The sequence below is a fragment of the Vespa crabro genome, chromosome 11 (assembly GCF_910589235.1).
Source record: "Vespa crabro chromosome 11, iyVesCrab1.2, whole genome shotgun sequence".
NCBI classification, from domain to species: domain Eukaryota; kingdom Metazoa; phylum Arthropoda; class Insecta; order Hymenoptera; family Vespidae; genus Vespa; species Vespa crabro.
In genome coordinates, this window is record NC_060965.1 from 3,478,250 (window position 1) to 3,506,026 (window position 27,777).

Here is a 27,777-nt window from a genome sequence, read left to right on the forward strand (position 1 = left end):
TTCTTTTTATTTGTTTTATTTATTGAAAGTTATTTATAAGAAATAACAAAAAATAAACGAAGCGCTTAATCCACGTTTCATAAATCATATAATCAGTATCTCGATAATGCTATATATTTTATTAATAAACAAAATGATCTCAACAAAACGTGCGACCTTCAGGTACAAATATCATACATAAACGTAATATACATTTTCTAGAGCAATATATCTAGATACGAAGTCTATACTTATATGTACTACATTTTTTTATTTTTTCTCTCGTATGTGTGCGTGTGATAACTTAATATTTCTCCAATACGAATTAATAAAAACAGTGTGAGTGAAAACGAAAGAACGTCCAAGTGATCGATTGGAGTGAGCTTATGTGTTGACTCATGTATTCGTGTACGTGTGTGTGTATCACACTAAACAGCAAGTACATGTATATAATTTACATAAATACGTATATGTCATATATTATTATGCATAATTTATACGTATAATCGAATAATTTCTACGTATTAAGGAATACGATATATTTGATGTTAGTAACGTTTGCGATATGTTTGGTAACTGTTAAATGTGTAAGACTAGTGTTAATATTAAGTTATACGACAATGTCGTTCCATTGATGGAACCTCAAAAACGTTGAGTCACTACTCACTAAAATATTTGAAATCTATAAAATTCAAAAAGAGAACAACAATGCTTTTTGCACATCGTTAGGCATAAGAAGTTCTTAGATCATATAATTATTTTCTTTCAATTCAATAAATATAATACTAAAAGGAAGTCTGTCAACGAGCTTCACGTAATCATATATCGATGAAATTCTTAAATCTATCTAAAATGCACAAACGCATTTTTCACGATATAGAATAATAATAAATGCAAATAAACGAAATGTACAAAACGATCAATGAATCGAATGGAATGGAAGAATTAAACAGAGAAAGAGAGAAAGATAGAGAGAGAGAGAGAGAGAGAGAGAGAGAGAGAGTGAGAGAGAAAGAGAGAGAGAAGAAAATGATTAAATACATTGTTTGTATTAAATATAAATAATAAAAAATTCATAAATATATCTGCTAAATTTATGATCGTCTAAATCTAAGGGCAAATACATTGAATACAATGAAATATTCTAAAATATAACACGAATCAAATGCTCTATCGCATGATCGATTACCTCATAGTAATGATGTGTAACACATGTATACTGGCACATTTGTAATTGGCACACTTGTATCGTTCGAAGTGGGAGCATGAGATAGATTAAAAATCTCTGATGAAGTACCACGGATTAGTTGTATCCTCGTTAGTAATTATTTTCATCAATTATCAAGTAAAATCTGATACTTTATCATGTTAAGTATCGTTACATTTAAAAATTTTCAACATTTTTATTTTCGTAATCACTAAATGTAAATACATTCTACGAAAATTTAGTTGATTTGATCAAAGAATTCTTTTTCCTCTATTTAGATTTATAAATCTCGCGGTACATTCAACACTCCTCTATGATCACGATCATTGTTATTGGGGTTAATCAGTTGGTCCTCCCTACTCGAGATAAGGAAAGCTATTATAGATACGACTTAATTACCATTGACCTCAACGGTGGTCACAGAATTACCCAGATGCTCTGTCTCTGTGACAGAAGAGGAATGAGGTATGGTAAAACTACCTAATCCGCTTTCCACAAGACTCATCAGACTATCTTGGCTAGTAGATGCGCGTTTCTCAGCACGAATCTTTTCTTCTAATTTTTTTTTCTCTTCCGCGCTCTTATCTACCTTACCGTTCTTCGTGTTTTCGATGATCAGTTGTTCAAATTTTGATAATGGCCTCTCCGTCGCACTTTCTACAATTTCATTATGAACCGGTATACCATGTTTATTAATGGTCGGTTTATATGTTTTAACTTTGGAGTGGCCCTGAATAATAAGATACATAGGACCTTTAATAGGTTTGGCCGGTTGTTTATAATGTGAAAATATTGGATCCGTTGTCAAACTTGGCACTGTTGTTGTTTGCGATGGAATAACAGTAGTAGATTCAGGAGTTATCGTGGATTGCTTCTTTGAGGTTTCTTCCTCGGCAAAAAGCATCGCCAAAGGTGATTGATTGATCTCTTCCTCGTCAGAATTCTTTGCACTAGTGCTGGAAGATAGTTCGTGCATAAATGGAACGGTGGAAGTCAAAGGGGAAGATGTGGATGTCGTCGTAATTTCGGATGCACCACTAGCCTGATAACGATTGACTGTTTCATCTTCCGCATCGATAGTTTGTAGAGTTAAAGTGGAAGGTGCAGGAAGACTTGTGAACGAGCCTGGAAATCCGGACTGTATTTGCGGTGGTCGTGGATGAGTTTGATCTATGCTGCCTGTTGGTCCCATCATACCTTTCATCGCTGATGCATGCATATGTGACATATGTGGTGCAATATGCGACATAGTCATGGGCGGTGGTGGTCGAAAACCAACATTCGGACGCATACTACCAATGAAGTGCATCATACCATGATTTGGTCTTGATGGAGAATGCATAGACGAAACCGATCCAAACATATGTGTTGGATTATTAATATGTCGAGAAGGTGTCATAGATAATGGTACAGATTGATGAGGAATTTGATGATGCTGATTAGGCATCATTCTATTCGGTGTCGATGAAGGAGTCGATGGACCATATAAGAACGTAAACGAACTTGTCATCGTATTCGTTTGTATTTGCGACTTGGTCGTTTGCTGAGCTTTTTCCATCTCTGAAGTCAAGCTCTCTGAAACGTTAACCAAAACTATAGGTGACTCCGTTGATAAAGAAACTGTCATGTTATGTTTATTGATGTAATTGGTTGGCATAATAACAGCAACAGGAGTTTTATTTTGTGTCTCGGAATCAATGGTAGAAGGTGAATTGGCCACGACAATATGCATTTTTGGAGAAGTCTTCTCCAGCGATTCATCTTCAATCTCTTCCGTATCAAAATTGGAAGTTGAATTTGAAGATATTGTCTCTGATGGGATTACCGGAGAAGATGAAAACGGAACGTCGAAAGAAGCAGTACCACCCTTCTCACCTACAATAACCTCTTCTTTCTCGTTATTCTCACCATCCACAATTATGTTCGCATTTTGACCAACAACGACTTCGTGATTAGAGGAAGCTGCCACATGATGATCAGTATCGTAATGATCTCGTAAATGATCAGGCGTTTGCCATGTAACTTGATTTACCTCAGGTAAGGTTGAAGTGGGTCCATTGTTAGCCAACCATCCACCGGAGATCGTTTGCGTGGACTGATAGATAAGATTGGACTTTTCGAAGGATACGGAGGGTGTAGTAGTAACATCATACTTTGGCTTCGATGTCGATGGAAAAGGCGTGTATACATTTTTGATGGTCTCAATTTGAGATATACCTATACCTTTCGATGGTAATTTCGAAGGAGTTTGAAGATATTGAGGTCTCGAGGGTTGTAATGAAGGAGAATGATGCTGGCTATAAGTCTTGGATGGTATTCCGTAATACTGAGGATCCTGAAGTACTGGGCCCTCTTCGGTTTGGGTACTTAATTGTTGAGATGGTTCGACGTAACCGGTGATTTTTTCTTTGGACAAGATACCATTGAAAACCGTAGACGGTTCGACTTGTTTCTGAATCACCGGCGGTGGTAACATCATCGTGTAAGGTTTGCTCTTTTGATTATAATATGGACTGGGATAATAACTCGCCGGTACAGCTTGAATCCTGTTTTGATTTCTATAATCGACAAGACCATTTCTAAAGTTAGTAGTACGTAAAACTTTTGGTGGTTCGGCACCAGTACTGCCAGTGAAATCATTCCTATAAGTATTATCTTGACTCGTTCTGGTAAATTTTGGCCCATCGACAAATTTCAAGAACTGCTCGGGTATCTTAGGGCTCGTTTTCTTCGCTGTGACACCGAGCACCAGAATATCCCGTTTCGCTGATGCTTCTGTAGTGTGAGAATCCAACCAGTATTGAACGCGATCCAACACTGGTGGAACGTAATCGAAGGTTGGATTGTTCTTTAGTGGATCACCCCGTCCAAGAGGCGTCCACTCGTCGTAGTCCATCCTTGGGGAGAACACTCGGGGTTTGCTGTCATTGATATCTGCGAACAAAAGTTTCCCAAGTTATTATTATTTGACTGAAAGCTGCAATACTCAAAGGATATCTGCTCTATCCTGTTATTTCTATTAGAAAACATCATATATCTTGGAGTTTGATTTATAGTGACTACTTTATCAGCATTGCAATTTCACGACTGGTATAAATTTATGGGGTATATCCTATTTTTAAATTTGTCGAGTAGAACGATGAAAATCGATGAATGAGCATCACAACGAGCTATCGCATAAATTTATGCGCCTCTACAGAAAACGACGTTGTCGAATATATATATCTGTGCGTGTACGTGTGGATGGCTCAAGGGTAATCGTTAACAAGTGTCGCATGTGCATGCTATCAGTCCCGAACAGTCAAAGAAGGACCCTGTTACAAAGCTGCAATTCACCATAAAAGACAGTAATATGGCCATACACGATCGTACAGAGTATTTCGTTTAAGCTGAGGAAGCGTGGATAACATGACAGGTACTGGGAGCACAGCGTTGATGCATCGACGATAAAAGAAAGAGAAGACTGCTATGTGAGATGAGAGAAGCCGATGGCACCCTTTCACCATAAGAACAAAACAAACAACCGCCTTTTCACGCGAACGAATAGGACCTCGAAGAAATGGACGAATAAACGCGGTACTCCGTCGACGGAAATTACATTTAATTGAGACGCATCAGCCAGCATGGCGTCTTTAACGATCAGTTACTTTAAAACGTGATTGCTATTCTCCCAGTTTCGCTCTCTCTTTCTCTCTTACTTAACATCGGCCGTAGTAATCACGTTATTCTCCACGTGATTTACGAACAAGCATTGCCTGTCATCGGAAACCACCGGTCCTATCTACTACCTAACCACCCCTTTCGCACGCTCATCGTTACTCATACTCGTCTTATAATGAACTCTCTGTCTGCGGGACGGTTAACTTGTTGAGCCTTTCAATAATATGTGAGAAGAGATTCAAACTAATTATGAAAATACAGTTTACTTTACAGTCCTATTCAAAATCTTTACTTTTCGATGAAACTGATAGGATCTTAAATAAAATTTTGCAAATATTTTATTAAGTTTTAAATAATTTCTGTCAGTTTGTATTTAATTATTTCACATTTTTCAATATCTATATATTTCCGAAATTTTCATCCATAAGCTCAAAATGAGGAAAAGTTTTCTCACTTTACATTAGCAACGCTTATTACGTATATCTATCAAACTTGATGTAGCTCGTTCAAAATTCCTAAATCGATTTGCTCACGAAAGAACATTATATTCATAAAAGACGAGCAATAAACGCGTACAAGATCCATTAAGAGAGAACATTCAACTTGGGGTCACGCATTTTCTCTGACATTATTGAGGCAATCGATGTTTCTATTCTAAGCATGCACTGTTATACATATGGTAGACGCAAACTATTATGGGTCGTGCATGCGCACACAGGTGCGGTTATACTACTCAGCAATTTGTCTAACCACAGGTCTGATCATTAACAGCTTTCATACTAGTTCTCCTGCCAATTCTTCTGAAGTCTATGATCTGCTGTGCTTAAGATCGAAATCCATTGAAGATGAAACTGTTATAATTTAAAAAAAAAAAAGAAAAAAAAAACGAGATTTTCTTCTCAACAGGATAACACAGATACCGTTAAAGATTCGATTTTAATCCAAGTAATTTCTTCTTAATAATCTTCGGGCTATTAGTTGGATACCAAATGTCGAGAAATTTATCATTAGTATCGTCAATTATCATTTTACACGCTACCATAATTTCCATATGTTGAAGTGCCTAGTTTAATTCGCTAATGCATAGATTATTGACGTACGTCAGAAACGTTACAACGAACATATACCTATGTGTACGAACGCATACATCAAAGATATATATATATATATATATATATATATATAATAACACCATAAATATATCTGTAATCAATCCAATGATGGTTTCCCCCTGTAATTAAATATTAGATGATAATTTTCACTATCGATAAATTAACGTAAATTACAGGAATAACTTGAACAATACATTAGGTTTTTATCAAAATGGAGATATCCATTTTAATTAATGCGAAAAGTCCCGTTTGACGTTGAATCGATAAAGATATACGAAAAGAAGGCTATGAAATAGGAAGTGCTAGAGTATTCAGGCGGATATTGTTCTTCACTAGAATATATTGTTTCGTATGTGTATATATATATATATATATATATATATATATATATATATGCATATACATAGGTATTTTTAAGACAGTAGGTAAACAGTCGACCCTTCCATCTAGCAAGCTTTTTAATTTAGAATTCTAGACTTTTTTCTTTCTCTCTCTCTCTCTCTCTCTCTCTCTCTTTCTCTTTCGTCTAGACTCAACTCGCCTAGCGAAGATTATTCTTTTTGTCTTGCTATGTTCTTCCTTTTCTTTCGTTTTTTCTTCTCTGATTACAACGGATGGATGAATGTTTCGCCGTCGGTGTATATGGGTAACGTCCAAGGTGTATATACACCTGCGCTCACACAAAGAGCCAAGCGTACTTGAATATCCCAGGAGGACAGAACGAGCCGCAGGCGCCAGCACTCGAGTCATCTCGCATAAATACACGTGTCGCGCAATACAAACGAGCCCGTGCGCGAGCGAACACGGCTATTCCACCACCCTCATCTTGCATCCATGCACTCTGTTATGTACAACACGCTCCGTAGACCAGAGCCTCTCCAGTTTGTGCTTCCATCCTTTACTTTTTTCTCTTTTCGAGAGTCTCCAGATGATGCGAAAATAATCTCTCAGAAAGAAATAAAAAGCAAAAAACTTTTATTTAACTTTCTATAAGAACGTAAATTGATCGAGTGTTTTAAAATGAGCTGGTATAGTTATTGAACTTGTACAGTATATATGAATAACGTATATTATCGCAGTAGAACAAACGATGCAACATATATTTAAATTTAATTAATCGTATGTATTACAATAATAGGATACAACGTATTATTTGTTAATAGCTTTTCTAAGTGAAATTTTGAAACATAAAAAAATTGAAGTTTACATTTCTTTGTCTTGTCTTAGTAAATATATGGTAGGTATAAGTATAACAACGACGATCTCAAAATTATGTTTCTAATCTAACTATAAAACTGTAGTAAAATATAGTAGAATGAAGTAGCTCGTGAAGATTTTCTCAGTCTGCCGTATTTACCCATTGATAGTTAAGCGAAAGCGTAACTTAATTATAAAACTTAGGCGTCAATTTTTCTCTCTGTTTCATTGTCCTCGTATTATTTTACGGTTAGTTTTCTAAGATGAAAGCAAGCGGAGAGTTAGATTCTTGTCCCACGATATACACTTGTATTCACCTGCACGTACGGTGAACTATTTTCGAGGAAACTCCGACGTTCGTCGACAACTGAGTAAAGATTCATTAGGGTTAAGAGCTCGGAGTTAGTCTCGTCGCCACTGTCAGTGTTACCACGGCCTTCTTCATCTTCCATCTTCTTCGTCCACGTGTTCGTGGTCATGTCTCATAAACTATCCAGTGAACGAGTAACGATCGACTTAGATAATCAAATCCAATGAATTTATGCGATATATCTTTCACACTAGATACATTTATTAATTATTTTTTAGACTTTTTCTAATGTCCAAGACAATATTACAGAATGTTTTATGACATTAAGTTACAATAGAAATAATTAATTAATAATACATATTTATCTTATAACGATAATATATAAATGGAGATAATATATAAATGTTTGTGTTTCCTTCTACTACTGTATTAACATACGACATTAACCTTCTAAAGTATTTTCCAAGGAAGGAAAAAGAAGAGGAAACGCGGCGTGAATTTGTCTAAAGAAGTCTATTACCGAAGGTAATGCAATGCATGCCGAACGAGTACGAGGTATTAAAAGCAAAGTTCAACGGTGCGAATGTAGTCGCGTTAAAAGAACCACCTTATTTTCTCTTACTTTTGTGCCAAACGTTGTCGCTCGAAAGTGGAACAACACGCGCAGGGTTGACTACGACGAGAATATGTCAATAGATCCTTTGAAGAGTGAGCGCTCCCGCTTTTGTTTTTCCGCCATTTTCCTCGTCAATCTAATTTCCCGACAGAATACAACAACGTTCGATCGATCTATACCAATACATAAATGCACTGTTCCAATTAAATGTGAGTTAATACAAAATCAATTCCAAAGTATTCGCGATTAACAAAGATAATTTCATTCGAAAATTGAAATTGCTATTCCTTCTTTAGCGTGATATATTTTAAGGGACATTGTTCCACATTATTGTGACAATTCTTCGTAATTTCGAGATAGAACAGTAGAGCGAAACGTTACTTCAGGCTTTGCTTTTTCATTTTATTCATATTCCCATCGGTCTGGCCACATATTGTATGTCACCCTTTTAATGCGCTCCCTTTAAACAAAACGCAAAAGGCATTTTTGACATGTATATACCATTCATATTTCATAAAATACGTTCTCGCTGCCGAAGGCATTAAAATCTCGTTTGCGCGATTATACGTCTGCTTGTCGCTCGATTTTTCATACTATATATTTTTATATCGAAAACATAAACGCGAAACATGTAGCGTCGAGTTTTCAAATGTGTGTTGCGCGTAATCGACAAGAGTGTTCCTTTGGCATCGAGTAGTGTGACCCACTGACCCGTCGTATATTTACACGTACAGATACATACAGTTGAATGAGTTGAACATGGATGTGACACATGTCTCGCAATCGATAGGATCGATAAATTATTGAAATTTCGAAAAAGTCTATTATTTTATATCAAGATTATTTCACTGTATAGTGTTCAGCAATCGTGGTATTATTGATTCGATTAAAAACGAAAACCCAGAATTGTTTCGTTCGAAAATGTCGGAAAGGGAAGAGTAATCTCTCAGTAACTCGAAAAGTTTTGCGAATATCGAGCTTTATTCGTTCCCAAGTTTTAAGAGCGGCAACTTTTAAACAAGTATAAATCTAACCACATGGGTAGTTATATATACACACAATAAAATACGATTATTGCTCCGTAATATTTTTGAATAATGCATTATTTCGTGAGAACTTACTCATGGATATAATATTGACGCATTCGAATATATTGCATATGTAAAAGCATATTTAATGTGATTAATTAATGAGAATGGTTGAATATCTAACTATCAAAAGATCTTTATCATCGATTTGAAATTTATGCGATTTAAGAATTTATAAAGTTTAGTGTATTAGTTTTAATATTAAATTTTTTTAAATATTCAATTTGCTTGAAAATATAATCAAAGATGTTTGGAATTTTCTAGTTGCCATGATTCATCCTATTCGCCTTCTATTGTATAATCCTGTCTTATGAGATTAAGACGGATCGATGCGGATTTTCGCAGCAGTACACGTTTGTATTCTCTTCCTTAATAAGCCATTTTTCAATTTCACCCGCGCACGAAGGAGAAGTGACAAACGAGTCCCGAGGAGAAAATAAAACTACGACGCGCGATTCCGCGTATGTACGTACGTAGAAAATGCAGGGGCACATTTTTCGATTAACTTTTTACAGTATAGCGGCTCGATTCTGAGATTGGCATTTTGAAATCTACTTTCCGCTCGAAGAATTCGCAAAATCGCCACGACAATCGAACGAAATCGAGGCCGCCATGTTATCGACCTTACCTTTTTTTACTTCCTCAACCGCAAAAATTTTACCAACCCTTTTCGTTGACGTTCCTCGATTCAACCTTTTCCCCAATGTCATTTTCTAAATCGTCATCCTTCCGATAGAAACAGAAACGCATAGCGAGTATTGCTCCGTTTCTCGCGTTTTACGTACCAAGGTTATACGTACAAATTGGTTTTATTATTTCTCAAACGCTTTCCATTCTTTGAAATTTCAAGGAGATTGAATTTTTTCAAATTCCTTTAAAAACCTTTCAAATTTTAAATTACTACGAATAACGTGAAATATCAACGAAAGCTCTTTTCACGAATATTCCAAAGAGCAACGAATTGAGATGCGAGTGTATAGATAAGAACTGACAAATCCCAAGACGGTTTTAGCTCTCCTTTGCTGGCGAGCAGCGAAACGCCAGTGATAAATCGTTCTTTAGCTCGCGCCACCAGGCTCTGCCATCGCACCAGCTAAATAAATCTCGAGGAAGTGAAAACGTTCGCGGCCTCTCGATGGAATTACCGCGCGTTCCGGTTTCCGCTATTAAGTGAGAAAGAAAGAAATAAAAAAATAAAGAAAAAAAAAAAAGAAAAAAAACCGGGTAAATGCTACTTTAAAGGTTCGATCTTTTCTAAACTCAATCGATCTTAACCTTGAAATATTCTCTCGAAATTTTCTCCCGAGAAAATTGACTTTAGAAAGTGTCGTGATATTTTTCATTTTCTTCCTTTTTTCTTTAAACTCATCAAGAAAGAACAGAAAAGCTCAGAATGAAACACACTCACCGGTTTTATTTTCAAAGGACGACGGAACGCTCTGACAAGCAACGCTACAAAGGAGTCCTGTTAGAAGCAACCACCTGGATATATTCGTCGATCCTTTTAACATCGTCTGGAACAGCAAAAAAATAAGAAGGATGAAGAGAAATTGAAATGAACAGAATTATTTTTCTATTTCTTCTTTCATAATCAATGATCAATTTGTTCGGAGAAATAAAACAATCTTTCAATCTAACTCCGTTACTCGTTCTTTTTTTTTTCTTTTTTTTTCCTTTTTTTTTTTTTTTTAAGAAAGAAAAAGAAATAAGAAAGGAAGAAAGAAAGAAGCGTTAAAGTTTCTTTCTCTCGTACCTTTTTTTGCGACGCGAACCAATGAGGTGACGATGATCGATCCATCAAGGTACATCGATCGGGACTCGATTTTGAGCGTGTGAAAACATGATATCCACCGAACGAATCATTATAAACGTTTGTTACGGTACAACTCAAATACTCCTTTCTTTTTCTTTCTTCTTTTATTTTGTATTATATTTCTTTGTGTATAAACGAGAGAAGGTACTTCAAGAATATCATCGAATGGCAAATGGAAAAAGAATAGTACCAAGAAAAGGAATCGATTTATAATATAATTAATTTACCGGATCGTCCAAAAACATTGATGATTCACAAATTCACAAACATTCAAAAGCATTATAAATATAATATATATATATATATATATATGCATTATTTCTCGAATTATCTAGTAGTCATTTCTTTATTCATTTATTTCTTCAACTTATCGTTATTATATCATACTATCCTCTTATCAACTTTCACTATTATCCCAGTTTTCATATTCTCACGTTTAAAGTACATACGTACATATTATCGTCAGTTATCTCACTACCAAGAATAATTTTGAGACTAGATGGATTTCACAAAGGGTCGCTTTAATAACGCGACTACCTTCGTTTTATTGGATAAAACGAAGAAATTCATAATCAGTCCCTGGTTTCTACAAATATATATACAAAACGTAATATACGGTGGCATATTATGTCGTTGTCTTCACCTTTTACGAGGTTCAAAAAGGGGATTGTATTGTAGGGTATCTCGTAAAGTGAGTCATAAAGAACGACGACGTTAACCGCTTCCAAGCCATCCCACCCACCCCACTTTGGTCTCATTCAACAAACCAAGAAAGAACCTAGCATTTTCTTCCAACACCTCGTACATCGCCAGATGGTTATCCACAAGTGGATAATTTTACGCGTGAATCTAGGGTCGTGACCTATCCTAAGCGAACAACCTACGCTACGGACAACGTGAAATTACGTTCCCACGATTGAAACCAATGACATTTCCCTACCACTTTCTTCTTCTTCTATTCAGAAATCCATTGTGAAATTTTTTTATTCAAAAAAAAAAAAAAAAAAAAAAAAAAACAGAAAGAAAAAAAAAGGAAAAAAGCCAAATACAATAATTTTCGAAGAAAAAAATGTTTCGGAAATATATACTCAAGAATTAACCAATATCTAATTGAAAATGAGGGCGCAAAATGAAGAAAAAAAAAATATAAAAAAAATCGCAATGTTGAAAATAAAATTATAAGAATGAAAGATATCTCTCAAAGTCTTTACTGGAAACGCTCAGCCCGAATTGTCCTTTCTAAGGTTTTCTATTTCCACTTTGCGATAAAAGCTCTTGGATTCGTATCTTATATGGCTCGAAGTAAGCAATATGAAGCCTGAGTGAAGATAAAAAAAAAAAAAAAGAAAAAAAAGAAAAAAAGAAAAAAAAAGGAAATATGAAAGTTTCCTCTCTACTATAAAATTAAACGATTGACTCTGAACTAAGAGAATTATTTAGCCAAGCTGAAAGTGATATTAGTAGTATGTTCATTGATTTTATATGTAAATTTAATCGACAATTCCTTTCCCGTGGATTAATTTTATAATTTCGAGATACTCGCCTCGGGCTCTTGTATCGTATCGTATTCACCATACATCGATGATCGCATAAAAAGGAAGAAAGGAACAGGTTAAACCCCGAAATGGTTAAAACTTTGATGAGCATGCAAATGTTATCTGTAAACTCGATTTTTCTATGTCGCCGGTGCCGATGACCCATCCGACGATACTTTCACCGTGTTCGCATGCAAACGGGCTCTAACCATTCGTAAAAACGATTGTTCTTTCATTGCTTCTTTTTCGACAGATATCGATCGACTAGAGGTCTATTGAACAATGTAAAGTTGGAGTACTGGAGAGTACATTTAACTGCATTGAATGTGCTCACTTTAACATATCTTTTGTTTTCGTAAATTATCTGATAAGACGAAAACTTTGAAAGCTCACTATCTATCTATCTATCTATCTATCTATCTATCTATCTATCTATCTATCTATCTATCTAGTGAGAATTCTTTAACGTTTCATAAAAGGTTACGACATTAAAATTGTCTTGGTAAAATAAGGTCACGCCATGTCTTTCTCCTATTTCGTTGAAATATCTATTACGTCGTTAAATATATTAAGTATTAAATGTGTGTAAATATAAAATTAAAGGAAAAAGCTTTGATATCGTTAACGAAGGACAAATATTATCTAATAATTATTATCGTCTTTACGTGAAAATGTATATCTAAAATTAATACGCTCTAAACGTTTCTCGGATTTATCATGTTCGTTAGAATAATAGAAGGAAGCTTTCAAACGATGAAACATGAGAAAGCTCAAGAGATAGCGCTCGTTTTCGTCGTATTTGCAGGAGGACGAAGAGGAGTGGATATCTCGAGGAGGAACGTTAACGGTAGACTGTGCTCCGGGCGGCGATCTCTTCTCTCTCACCAACGAAATTCTCAAAGAGAGAACAAGTTGGCGAGCCGGTACAGACAGCCAGCCAAGCAAAGAGTATGCCGACTTTGTATGAAGCCGCCTTGAGAATCGGACAGCATCGACCTTGAACATCGAATCAGGGTCGAACGGATCGTTCCGTCGAGTTTGACCATTCCGCATTTTTCCGACGAATGCGGTACCAATGCGATGAGAAAATACGAATAAAGATTTAATAATGAGAAAGGTCACGATACGTACGGTACACTTCGTAAATTTGAAGAAGATCATTATGACGGCCCTTGACACGACTCTGCGAATTTAATAAAGTCGTTAGCGGGCAACATTATAGAATATATGGGCCACGTATGGACTCGAGTTCATGCAATATTAACACGAACACGAACGAAATATTTTTTGGACTTTAACTCGTTCCACGCTTTTAAAGTATTTAATAAATTCTACAATTCTAATTTTTATTTTTTTGATGGCTCTCTCGTGCAATATGATATTTTTATCATACGAGCAACAAGATATCACTGTATATGATAGATAAATAAATAAATAAATAAATAAATAAATAAATAAATAAATAAATAAATAAATAAATAAATAAATATCGACTCGTTAAATACATTCACATGGATATTGAATTTATTTCTATTTTCATTTAGCGATATTACCAGATATCATTTTACATTATATTTGAACAGCGATACCTTGAATGTTTTATCGTCCTTAAAATTCTTACAAATGGACCGACTCTACAGCGATGGATATCGCGTTGCTTGTATACATAAACCGCGTCTGATACGTTAATCCCCGCGGGCTCTAAACGACCGTTAATTGATAATTAGCCGCCACGCGCAATCGCATTTCCGCTTATCAAGGACGCGCCGGAGGGAGAAAGTCGGAGAAGCGGAAATTATCGATACTATCATGCGGTGATTGAGAGTCTTAATAACGTTTTACCATAAAATCTCAAATGTTCTATGATAAAATGTGAAATGGAATATATAAATTGGGTACACATTTATTTTATAAATTAACGCGTAATATAAATTCTGCGATGCATGATTGACAGATTGAAAGTGACTCATTGGCATAATTAAGAAAGAAAAGTTTTATTTAATTGCACTTTTACAAGCACATTGAAAGGCCTAAGAAGAAGAAAACGGGAAAAGTAGAGAAAGCAAGTAGCTAGAATCGTTGTCGTAGACTTCGTGGCGCAAAGATCAATTACATGAAACGTTATTTAGCAATTAGCGCTCTCCGGAGGTCGCTCTAGTGTTGATTATACATCATCGACACGCTTATATGCAAATTGGATCGTTAACCTATGCCATATCCGTTCGTAATTAATCTCGATGCACGATAGAAAACTCCTTCATTTCTCTTTTCTTTGATGAGTTATTACCAGAAAAAAAGAAAAAACTTTCATGTTCATTTTACAATGTCGTTAGTGCTATAAACATGATCATCCATATGATCATGTCCTACTTCTCTTCTCCGAAAATCTACGATTTGTTTCGTAATAAAGCCATTAAAATATATTTTATGTTTACAAGCGAATATATCAAAGACGTCTACGGTAAATTTGTATTTGAACATTCGAGATTACATTTTAAAACTTATTTGAAACTATCTATCAATCTAACGATCGACCGAGAGAATAAAAAACCTCTCATTCAAGATCGATTTTCATGGGAACGAGTACGCGTGAACCTGATATTATTATCGAAGGAAGAACAAGACAAAGTCATACCTCGAGAAGAACTCACGGAACGAAACCTCCTACTCGACTAGATAAATGGACAATGTATAATTAACGTTTACATCCTTCGAAAGTTATTACCTCGTCTATTATACACAAAAACACTAACACACATACATATTAGTTTTGTCTTCACGTTCGATCAATTATAATATTAAAATTGGTGATCTCAATCATTGATGATCGACTTTCGCTATTTCTTCGAAGTTATCACCTTTTCTTTTATACTTAACATTATATCGATTGTGATCATCAATGAATAATCTTATACCTGATGAACTTATTCATCGTAATCGAAGACGATCAATTTTTTCGAGTACTATTGCAATTGTATAAAAACGTGAGATATCGTTGATCAATGAGAAATTATGATTGAACAAACGATATCCTCGGGCAATGATCGATCGAAACGTATTAAAGTGGTTGATCGTATGTGTGTGCGTGTTTGTGTATAAGCGTTGAAAGTACTATTATCATAGAGTTCTAACACAAAGAGAAAGAAAGAAACAGTAAAAAGTCAAACAGCAGAACCATAATATCTTACGGCAAAAAACTCATGGTGTATAATAACCACTTTAACATTGAAATGTATCAGGTACCACTAATTTCACAGTAGGAACCAGCAATTACCATGTTTTCAAAGGACACACAACACACAAATGCAACGTACAACACAAGTGCAACGGATACACGTGATTCGTTTGATTTGTTTCTCGCTTCCCTTTTCCTCATTACTGTTCGAACACGACCGCAACTAATTTCTCTAAAGGGTTTACACATACGTGCATATATACACCATCGTAGAAACCTGCAATCCAATCACGCGAGCATTAATATGTTAACCGAGGGGGATTGTTAAACGTGAATGTATGAAATTTCATTTCATTAAATATAAAATGGTACGAATGAAGACAAAGAAGAGCTTAGGATTAATTAATGAATCGCAAAGAGACGGTAGGTGTGAGAAACAATTGATTTATTTATCCCTTTCTCACGAAGGAAGTTAACTCGTCTACCTTGATTAACAGGTTAAAGGTCGATGGTACATTAAGCTTCGTATAGTCGGTGCTTTGCGAATTAACGTTGGAAAATCGTTGTACGGTCGGCCAGCAGTGACCACTTCATTCTACTATGTACTCTAGTACCATTCATTAGACTGGATGGTTTCAGCACAATTCATGGACCGATCGTGCACGGTTTTAAGAGAAAACTGGTTTTGTACAATTGGTATCAGGAAACATGAAATTACTATATCGTAGAACAAGCACCAATGAACTTTAATAAGAATAATTGAAACACGAATAAGAGAACAATGAAAGATTTGTCTCAGAATTATCATAATGGAAATATTTGTAACGATCGATTACTTAAAAAAAAATGATTTTTCACGATATATCGATGAAAATTGATTGATGGCCAAAAACGAGAGACTTCAGACGATGAAGAGAAATGGATAAAGCCACGGTAGCTTTATATATCGAGTGAAACCGGCTCGAAGAGCTTTAATTATGCACGATGTTGCAGAATTAAGGCCACTCGGCTTTATGGTTCCGCGTACACGAAACATTTTACATAATAGCTCCCGCGGGGTGGAAAATAATACGCCCCAGAGATATACATAGGTAGAAGCTCGTTCTTGGATATAATACACATATATTGTAGGTAAAATTGTGTACGTATATGGTACATAAAATTGCACTAGAGAGTTCGCACTATCTAGTTTCGAGCTTACGTTTCTTCTTCATCTTCTTCTTCTTCTTCTTCTTCTTCGTAATACGCGTTCAAAAGGTATTGTACCGCGACAATAAAGCTTTTAATAGCGCTACTCGCGACATTCTTCTTCTTTCTTTAAGTCACGTTCATTGAATCTTTCAACTTTAAAAAAAGTCAATGTCTAAAGCAAGAAATACAAGAAATAGTGTGTGTGTGTATGTATGTATGTGTGTAAGAGAGAGAGAGAGAGAGAGAGAGAGGGGGAGAGAGAGAAAGGTCATCTTTTATTTACAATTTCATTTTTGTGATATCTAGAACAAGTTGAACTACACTCTGTACCTTCTCACTCTGTTTTCACGTTGGCAGCAATTAAATACTCGCACTTCTTCATTTTGTTCGAAATGGGAGCACTTGATTTAATTTTGCTTTTAATTATATTCAAACTCTCTGGTATTATCCGCTTGAAGTTTTCGACAGTAATTTCCATCGACCATAATCATATAAAATCATTTATATGATTTTGAAACGAAATATTAGAAAATTAATATAAAATTATATGCCGAATTAATATCGCCGTAAATTCGAAAATGAATAAAGAGACCTCTGTTCGAATCAGAAAGAAGGTATTCATTAAGTTAAGCGGCCCTGAGATCGAACCTGAACCACGAGACAGCGTGGCCCCGCGGTTTCACTTTATCTCCTTCTCTCGCTCTCGGCCGTGGACCACACGCAAGGTTAACGTGCGTGATCGCATATATGAGAGAGCTCGTTCGAAAAGCATGGGACTATGGGAATTTATGCGTGACGTCCACGTCGACGTATGCCTTCGATATCCGGTCTCTCGAACGAAACGATTCGATCGTGAATGAAAGTGGTCTTTCTCTCTTTCTCTCTTTCTCTCTTTCTCTCTTTCTCTCTCAGAGGTTACGAATTCAACGAATTCGAAGAGGATCCAAGTGTAATCGCTTCGATGAATCTCCTCCGACCACAGGTACTTCGCTAACGAGGACGTTTCTTTCAACCTTCTATTATCTCCAAAATAACGACTGTTTAAAATTCTTTTTCGTCTCTTTCTCTCTCTCTCTCTCTCTCTCTCTCTCTCTCTCTCTCTCTCTCTCTTTTTTTCTACGGAATTTCGTCTCGGTATTAATCATAATTGCACTCGGAAAAATTAAAGGGATTTTATTATTTGTAAAATTTATATTACGAAATATAAAAGCCAATTATCTATCTATCTAAATAATCATTCTTCAATTATTTAATCAACATGGGAGACAAAGTTTTTCCTCATAAATTTAATCACACTCGTTATACCCTCCCTTCCATTAGTTTCTCTTCGTTTTTAATAAACCCTAAAGTCGAATGAAACTCTCCGTTTAAATTCTCATTTGTTTACGATGAAATTGAAATTCTATCAAAAAGTGGGATATTGCAGATAATACTTAGGATTACTTTTAGCCTAAAAAATTTTATACAAATTTTAAAAAGCTTTCGGGAAACGTGATATCTTAATTTGTATACCTCTTAAAAAAGTGCCAAGGTTCTCATAAAGAGAATATGAAAAAGGTCAGAATTTTTGAATTCTTTAGATGGCCAGAACGAGACAAAGAAAAAGAGAGACAGAGATAAAGATAAAGAGAGAGAGAGAGAGAGAGAGAGAGAGAAATAGGAAAAGAGAGAAAAGAATAGACCCTGAAGAAATAAAAGACGGAAAGAACTAAGGAAAATAGTATCTTGTAATCCGCCCCTGGAGGAGGTAGCAACTGCCGTAAGGGGGCCACAAGGGAACCCACGGCCCCAAAACACTGGCCTATATTAGCTAAGAAGGCGTATTACGTATGCAGGCCGTCGGGCCCGCTCCTCTTCTCGCGTGCGATGAAATTTTTATCGTACCGTGCAGGGCTTTATGGAATGTACGTTCATGCGAAACCGTACCGATACGCAGTCCCACGAACGTTGTACACGGAGGAGAAGAGGAACTGGCACACGAGCAACAAAAGTCCGTGCAAAAGCGAGAAAAAGTTGTCGGTCCTCCGTCATCTTCGTCGTCGTCATCGTCGTTGTTGTCATTGTCGTTGTCCATTCTCCCCATGAGAGCAAATGAGAAAAAGAGATTCGTAAAATCATTCGATGAAATATATCCTTTTCGAAGTTGTCTCGATTACAAATAACTTTGTAAAACTTCATTTGAATTTTGCACCGATGGAAAATTCAAATGTTGTTATTCGTTGAAGTATTGTAAAGTAATTACTATGCGAAATGACGAGGACTGTTAGTTAATATTCACGAGTATGAAGGATGATAGACAAATGTCCGTTTCGATTTCAGGATGATGAAAATTGAGAAGAGTAGGGATCGATAGGAACGTTTTAAATTCATGAAAAGGGGAAAATGTAATATAGGATGGCCACGAAACGACGATTACTTTGGTAAGTAAGCGACTTCGTTAAGTTGAGCGCCCGCGTGAGAATACATTTTCTTTCGATAGAGAATATCGGAGCGAGAGAGAAAGAGAGAAGGGAATAAAGATCGATATACTCACTTGCACGGTGAAATAATAATGATAACGCTCGTACGGTTCCCAGAGAGTATAATATATGTACCTTCGAGAGCGCGCCCGAAAGACCTTAATTTTTAGATGATAGACTTTCTCTCTCGTGTGTGCTTCTCTTCTTAAATATAAACGACTACTTCTGACCGACGTTGCCGTAAATGAAGTCACAATGGAAGCGAACGCGTACAAAAGAGAATTCTGCTCAATTATTCCGAGGAGCAAGCCAGACATATAACGGGAACCCATGCAGTAATCCTCTAATAATGGCGAAAACAGGTACTTACGATTAAACAAGAAGAAAAAGAAAATTTTACGAGAAAGGACAAAAACGAAAAATAAAGAGAACGATTGTTTCGTCCGGAATGACGTCAAAGGAACATTTTAATTCGTTCTTCGTTGATCCTGATTTAATCTACAATTTTTCCATTCTTCAAAAGGTTTCAAAGGCAATGCTCGTTTATTTTTTTCCCATAAACGAAATCATGAAAATTTCGTGAAGTGACATTGAAAAATTTTCTACATGTTCCGATCGTGTTCCGAATACGGGTCAGGATTTACATGCGTTTTCGCTCCTTCTTTCGATATATACGGGAATTTCTCCGTTTCTTTTCCTAGGTGGTCTCGCGGTCTGATTGGAGAAATAACGAAAGTTACGAGCTCCCGTGAGCGACATCAATCCCGCGAAATAAATTACGCGCACGGGATTCGTTACCAACCGTGAATTTTATATATACTCTTATTTCTACCTTTCGAATCATAAAATACGAATCTTTCGATCTTTATTAAAAGTCAATGAAGATTTGTAAAATCGTTGTAAAATCGGAACGAATTGTAAACGACATTTATTCATTTGTTATATAGTCAAATTTTGTTAAAGGGAAAAATCTAACATTTGATTTGATAGTGATAAACGTTTTAATATTTTATTTCCTTTCTTTCCAAACATTTCAAAACTTCGTGAAAGATATGAAAGAAGAAAAGAAATACTCGATTTGGTAGACAAATTTTTGAACCTTCTCTCCACCGACACTCGTATTAATAATTCTGTCAAATCCACCGACAAAGAACTCATCTCTAGATTCCTCTCGTGCGAACGTCACGTGAATGCCGTATACAGATAGAGAAGCGATATTAATCGGTGCACTTTCGACGATCTCTTTTGTCGGCTCTCGATGTAATCAAAACGAATGAACGAACGAACGAGTGAATCGAACGTTTATTTTTACACCGTTACATTGCGTTGTTTTCATTCGATTTCCTATCGATCTAAAGATACAATAACTAGAAAAAAGAAAAAAAAAAAAAAATTAATTATCGATCTTCGTTAACTACAAATACCTCGAACGATTATTAATTTTCTTATCGCGCTCTCCGTATTTTCTTTTCGTCCCATGTAATTTCCGTTCTTGACGATTTTTCTGTTCGATATTTCTTTTATCACTTTTCACCCTCGACCATTTCTTCGTTGTACTCCCTTCAAACTCGTTATGCGTATGAACAAACACCAACGCGTATATATTTTTCTCTTTCAATTTTTCCTCTAATACAAATATTCGTATTTCGTGCGAACAAATTAGCAAAGTTCAGAAAAAAAAAAAGAACGACATAAAATAACAGTAATGTAGAGAAACGTTTTTCCCCTACTAATTGCTATACGAGGACGGTTAATAATTTTATCAAGCTGTAAACTACCGACAATTAAAAATATAGAATCAGAATTGAATTTATTTAGCTTTGCTTTTTTCTTGTTTGTTAAACACACTGAACAGCATAATTGAACAGCTTCATTTGTACGACTCTCGTCATAAATTTGAACGTTTAAAATGCTATCGGATCCATTGATTCTTTCTTTCCCTTTTTCTTTCTTCTCCCTCTCTCTCTCTCTCTCTCTCTCTTTCCCTCTCTTCTTTCGAGCGATCATTCCGGTCGGCAAACTCGTTACTATCTTGCAATAATCTCTACTGTATTTCTCACGAAGTCGAGCAGCCCGAACTCTCTTCAGTTACATTTAATGCCTCTATTTATTAAGCTTATCCCAACCATTTCGATGCTAAACGTTCAGGATTTATCAATGATTTAACAAAGTTAAATCGAAGCTTGAAACGAAATGCACGTGCGCGATAACGTATTTAAACTTATCTCTACTTTACTTGGAAATACTCTACTAAATAATACAACGATCGTTTCATTTTTATCGTCATCTCTCTTTCGCACTTCTCTATTTGCTGCATTACCTACGAGAGAAGCCTAAAAATCGATTGGTACTCTCAATGGCCTCTTGACCCAATATACTGATTCTTCAGAAAGGATCTTTCGAGTTGACTGCGCTTATGAATTTTTTTCTTTTTCTTTTTTTTCCTTTTTTTTATTTATTTTTAACATGCTCACGTTATACACGAATATATACATACATACATACTAAACATTTATTGTATTGTTCAAATACAAGAATAAAATTTTACGTGGTCGGTCCAAAAGTTCATTTCGAGAATAACGCAATGAGGAAGGTTGCAAATAATAAAGTTGAAAAAAGTTTCGAAATGAATCTACGCTCGTTAGCCCACAAATTCCATGTAAACTTACTCGAGTAATATTCGAACAATTATATTCCTTACTTTTCATCGACGTTATGTAATTTTTTTTCCTCTTTTACACGAATATCAAACAATATACCAGTTAAATGTCCATATTCAAATTATTTCATATTGATTAATCTCAATTGTCCGAAATTTTTGGAAGGCGCAGCAACGACATTAGAGAAAAAAAAAAATGAAAACACGAATGAGTCGCACGCAGTTGCGATAGGACAAAAAATATATATTCGTGAACGCGAGAAAAAAGTAACCCCTGCAAACTCGAGGGTACATTTAACCATTCGCGACGTAAAACACGCTGTGCTCTTTCGTGAAATTGCGAGCTTCGCTCTGGTACCATGTATTTGCGGCTTGTTGGTTTCGTCGTAATTCTGCATTGCAGAGAAAAAATGTATCTGTATGTATGTTTCCAGGCATAGATGCGCTCATAAGACATACTTACATACACACATGCATATATATATATATATATATATATATATATATTGCATATACATAAGTGCCTACAGTAGAAGAGTAAAATGTGCAGCAAGTAAATGAAAAATAAAGCTCTTTTCGCAGTTGGTTATATTCTCCGTAAAATCTCGAGAAGCATAAAATCACTACTCTAGAGGGGAATTTAACACAAAGAAGAAAAACTGCAAGAGTCATCGCTATCAACCTCGACGAGGGTTTATCGTCTTTTCCTACTCTTAGACGGATACTTACATCTCGTTCGAGCATAGTTGTCTTTGTAGATCAAAGAAAATATCTGCATGTTTAATTATAAAGCTCAACTATAATATTTAATGTTCAAGCTCGATCGAGAAAGAGAAAAAAATAGGATTATTAGATCTTGCTCTTCTTCTCTTTTTTCTTTTTTTACTTTATGGTGCAATATTACGCATGGAAAATTTATCTTCTAGAAAATTTATTAAAGTTCGGTACTTCATGATTGATCGGGTTTACCAGAATGAACAAGGAAGGAAATATTCAAGGCGATAAGTCAAGCTAGTGAATAAGCCGATGTTTACTTATTCACAGTTCGACATTATATCAAAGTTTATCTAAAATTTTTAACGTCATGATTGATCCGACGTTATTGCAAAGAATGTGAATGATAATAAATGCGAAGTCCAGTTGACAGGGAAAAGCAAAAACGATGCAAAGGACGATGCCAAGCAGGAAAGATTCCTTTTCTCCCTCCAATCTTCCTCTCACTTTTGGATTTATGAATGCCGCTCGTTGTAAAAGGACCGTAGCCATTTCCTGGTTGTAAAGGGAGATATATGAACCTTATGGGACACCGTACATTAAACCGAGAACGATTTTCGTACATATTCTCTCTATACACACGCGAAATAGCTTGAGGACACTCCGATCGATTCGCGATATGTTATTCGATCGTACTTTCATCAGTGAAAAGAATATAATGGTTTAGGTTAATTCGTATACACTTTTTTTCTATTAATAAAGATAATGCAAACTCTTTAAATGAAAGGATCAAGTTAAGTTGAAACATCCTGTATGTAATATAATATGCTAAAAGCTCAAAATATATTTAGATAATATTTTGAACTAGCTTTGTGTATACCACAAACATTCATTTTATATTTCGAGAGAATACTAGGATGATGTAGCGATGAACAAGTTTGGAAATAAATTTTCGACCTTGTAACGTCATCGTGAACGTGTTCCTCTTTCTCATCACGTCATCATCTCGCTTTGGTGAAACTAAAATTGCTCGTACGAAGTTACCACCGTACTCGTACAATCCAGAATATAACTTAGAATTAATGTAAAACGTTATAAATATGCAGAAGAGGATATAATGATCGTAAATTTGAAACTGATTTTAACAAAATAACGATCGAATTAAGGTTTTTAAAATAATTCATATATTTCCTTTGCTTTTGTTTTTTAAACCATTCTCTATTCAATCAACTATTCAATTAATCCATTCTCCATTCAAATTTTTCATATTTATTCATTTGTTCCGAGATTAAATTTATATATTTTTGTCTATTTATTTTCCTTTCAAGAAATCGTAAATCAATTTTTACTTTACATCCAATTCCGGTCCAAATCATTATACCATCGCCATCCATTTGTCATCATTTTTTCACCATTCTTTTCTTTCTTAACTCATCCATATTAAATTTTTTTTTCAGCAAATAAAACACATTATCATTTTTTTCTCCAATGAATACGTTCATTTGCAAATGTTAATTGGTGCTCTTTATGATGTTTTTTTTTTTTTGTTTGGAAGAGGTTATTGCTTCATTTTCAATCGTTGAACAAACTCACACTTCTGAAGAACACGACAGACACTTCGAATGTTTGCAGTGATACTTGCTTCGCGAATAATTTCGTGTCATGTTAAAGTTGAGTTCGAGACAACACGTATAATAACCCGTTTTTGCCGCTCTGACAATATTGATGGTCTCTCACAACTTTTCTTCTTTAGATAATTTTCAAGATCGTTTAATAAATTTAAAATTATTTTGTGGCTTCTATTAAAAATCTTTGAAATTTCTGAAAATGTTAGATTTTAATTTTTCAGTTTCAAGATCCTTCCAGTCTCGAATTCGCTTAATTATTTACCGCGAATTATTGACTCATGCCTACGCTTAATTCTAAAACTTAATACTTAATGTTGATTGCCTAAAGGATCACTAGCTACTGAAGAATATAAACACAAAGTTCAAGTATCCTATCATTTCAAAATTTGTCTTTCCTTTCGATTTACTGAGAAAGTTAATGAGAATAATTTTATTTAATAAGAGATTTTTTCTTCTTGTATCATATCATTTATATACTGTTTACTTTATTTAGAAATTCTAAGTTGTCTTCGAGAAATAAAAGATAACAAACATGTGCCATCATTTTGTCCAGGATCGTATATGAGAGCATTGTTGTGTAGTCAAAAGTAGAACAACAAGTTTCTTGACATGATACTGGTCGACCTAAAAATCTATAGTACTATATATCTATTGTTTTAGAAAATTAATCGTCAAATAAAAATGAATGAAAAGAACACGTATTTTACTCGAAATGTGCAATCAAATTTCTTTAATGCATACAATAATTCTTAATTCAGCAATTGCAGCGAAATACCAAAAGTTGAATTTTCCCATAACTATGACAGATATTTGAGAGATTTCAAATTGTGCAAGGATATTTTCTTCAGAGCAATCCTAAGAAAGACCGAACTTTGGCACTATTCCTGAACGCCAATGAAACAGATGCAATTTCGTGCGTACGAGGAGGACTTGGCAGAATGTGGATGAGGAGAAGAGGAAGATAAAGACAGAGAGAAAGAGAGAGAGAGAGAGAGAGAGAGAGAGAGAGAGAGAGGAGAGAGAGAAAGAAACAGAAAGAAATAGAGACAAGAGAAAAAGAAAGAAAAGAGAAGGGTGGATGAGTGCGGATAGGGTGGAAAAAAGGCAAAAGGTGCCGACCCAGTTCGAACAGTTTCTATACGTTATCTGCGGCTGTCGCTCCGTTCGATTCCGTACGGAAGACCCGGCTTTAGTAACAGCTTGCCAACTTACTTATTCGTACTCAAGTTCGTGTTACGCTATATATAAACATACATTCTAGATCGCGTGCATGCAAAATGAGTCAATAATAATTACAAGTAACTTTATACATTCAGTAATACTATAAAAAAAAAAAATTACTATTTAAAGAACCAATTTAAAAACTGAATACTTTTCTGTAATCTCCAAATTTTGTATAAACAACATAGCTATCATATAACGTAGCAACATGGAAAATGGGTTAAAAAGCAATGTTTTCAAAAGTTGCTCGATGTTATTCATTTTTTCATTTTTTGTTATTCTGTTTTTTGTTAACGTGGATCGATTAAATGATAAAAAGAAAGAAAAAAAAAAAAAAAAAAGAGAAAAGGAAAAAGATTCTCGTTCGAAAATAAACACGGCTTAAAAGAATTTGTTGTTTTTATCGTTTCTCATAAAATTCATTTGAACACGACGAGCAATTGCAGACGCGATTAGTGCCAATCAAGTGATGACTTCGTGCTCCGAATTCAGGACCGAATTAATACAAGAAATCAATAAGCACCGCAAACCGATGCGATTGAGGATGCATCGGAGAACGAAACCACAAATCTAGAAAGACCGCAAAACAATTTCGATCAACAGCGATCAAACATTTTTTTGAATTTCTATCATCTATCCGTATTCGTTTAATCGAAAATTAGTCGAGATATTATCATATTGCCTCGAACGATTTTAATGGCTCATACGAAATTTATTTTTTCAAATTACAATCAACGCCTACAAGACTCTTTCGAAAATCATTAATAAAATGCTAATTCTCTGCATGATAATGTTGTATTCAAAGTTCTATTCAAATTGATAGAACAATACAATAATTGAATATAACCGATCATATTTTAAATTATTAAAAATCAGAATATTTTAACAATATGTATATACATACGAGTGTATAATTCAGTAAATAATTAATGAGATCGAATAATTACAAGGCACTCATCAGGATATAACCATTTTCTTTTTCAATGCGAATAAATCGATTTCAATTTGAACAATCTATGAATAGTGTGAAACTCGGATTAAGAAATGGGTCGTATACGATTTCGATGATGAGAAAAAAGCTTCTAGGATAGATATTAAATCTGGACAAGCTGAAGATGCATTTGGAAGTTTCGTTATTCCCAGAAGAGAAAAGGAAAAAATATATATATATATATATATATATAAAAAATCTGTAACTCTGAAATCAGGCCGCGGCCTGAGACAAAAGTTGATGGGCAACCCGCTCTTCCATGTCTTCTTCACCCTTTAAATCTCAGCGGGGTTGCGCTCGAGGATAACGACGAGTCTCGTCTTAAGTCGTCGCTCGAGAAAACACGGCGATGCACTTAAATTAAGAAACACAAGGCTTCTACTCTCTCGCATGACTGAAAAATAGACGAGAAAAAGAAAAATATCGTTTCTTACATTTTTTTTATCGCAATCTATTCGAACCATTCCTTTCACGTTTTTGCTCTTAAAACATTCGAATTTATGTCATAATATTATAAATAATTTCGATAACAGATTAAGTACCGACTTATATATTCTAATGAATCAAAAAATTCATTAGATTTATCAAATCAAACGATACCTTCGGATATTACGGAAGATCCCAAAAAGAATTTTGTTCATTTTCCAAAACTCATTACAGTGAATTCACCGAAAAATCTCATTGTTATAATTCAAACTAAACGGTGTACTTTCGTTATGATTAAAAATAAATTGTCCTACAGTGTACTAATACATGTATCTTAAAACATTTTTAATGAAATCGACAAATTAGTTCGATCAAAATGATTACATTGAATTTTATATAAAGAAGTGACATAAATGAGAATCGATGATGAAAAAACGAAATCGATACTAACCGCAATCATGGTGATTAATGCACGTTTCCTTTTTCAAAAGCCTCTGTCCCTCCTCTGTCCCTCTCTTCAAAGGGGGTTGCTAGCGTATATATATATATATATATATATGTAATATATATACACCTATCCCGATTTTCGGAACGATCCAGAGGTTTTCTCTATCAAAATTACGCCTCTAAAGCACCTGCAGCGACTTTTTCTCGTAAGCAGACATTCTCCGCTTTTCTCCTTTGCTCTTGCCTTTTTCTTCCTCTCTTGAACGATCGCGAACCGGTCCCCGGCACGCGGAGAGGACACGGACGAAGTGTCAAACTTCTTCTTCCTCCTCCTCCTCCTCCTCCTCCT

General features: G+C 35.1%; 1 protein-coding gene across 1 annotated transcript; it reads right to left on the reverse strand.

The window, feature by feature from the left end:
- LOC124427974 (mucin-3A) lies at positions 1 to 27,744 on the reverse strand. Its single transcript, XM_046971473.1, has 3 exons — positions 27,433 to 27,744; positions 10,578 to 10,683; positions 1 to 4,120 (listed from the first exon to the last, which is right to left on the reverse strand). Exons 1-3 carry the CDS (start codon positions 27,439 to 27,441, stop codon positions 1,578 to 1,580), a joined length of 2,658 nt encoding a protein of 885 aa, XP_046827429.1. The 5' UTR covers positions 27,442 to 27,744; the 3' UTR covers positions 1 to 1,577.
- Positions 27,745 to 27,777: the final 33 nt, after the last annotated feature.

Coding starts and splice junctions, on each gene's coding strand:
- LOC124427974 (XM_046971473.1), bottom strand. Junction 4,121..10,577: donor GTCCTTTGAAAATAAAACCG/GTGAGTGTGTTT, acceptor TTTTGTTCGCAG/ATATCAATGACAGCAAACCC.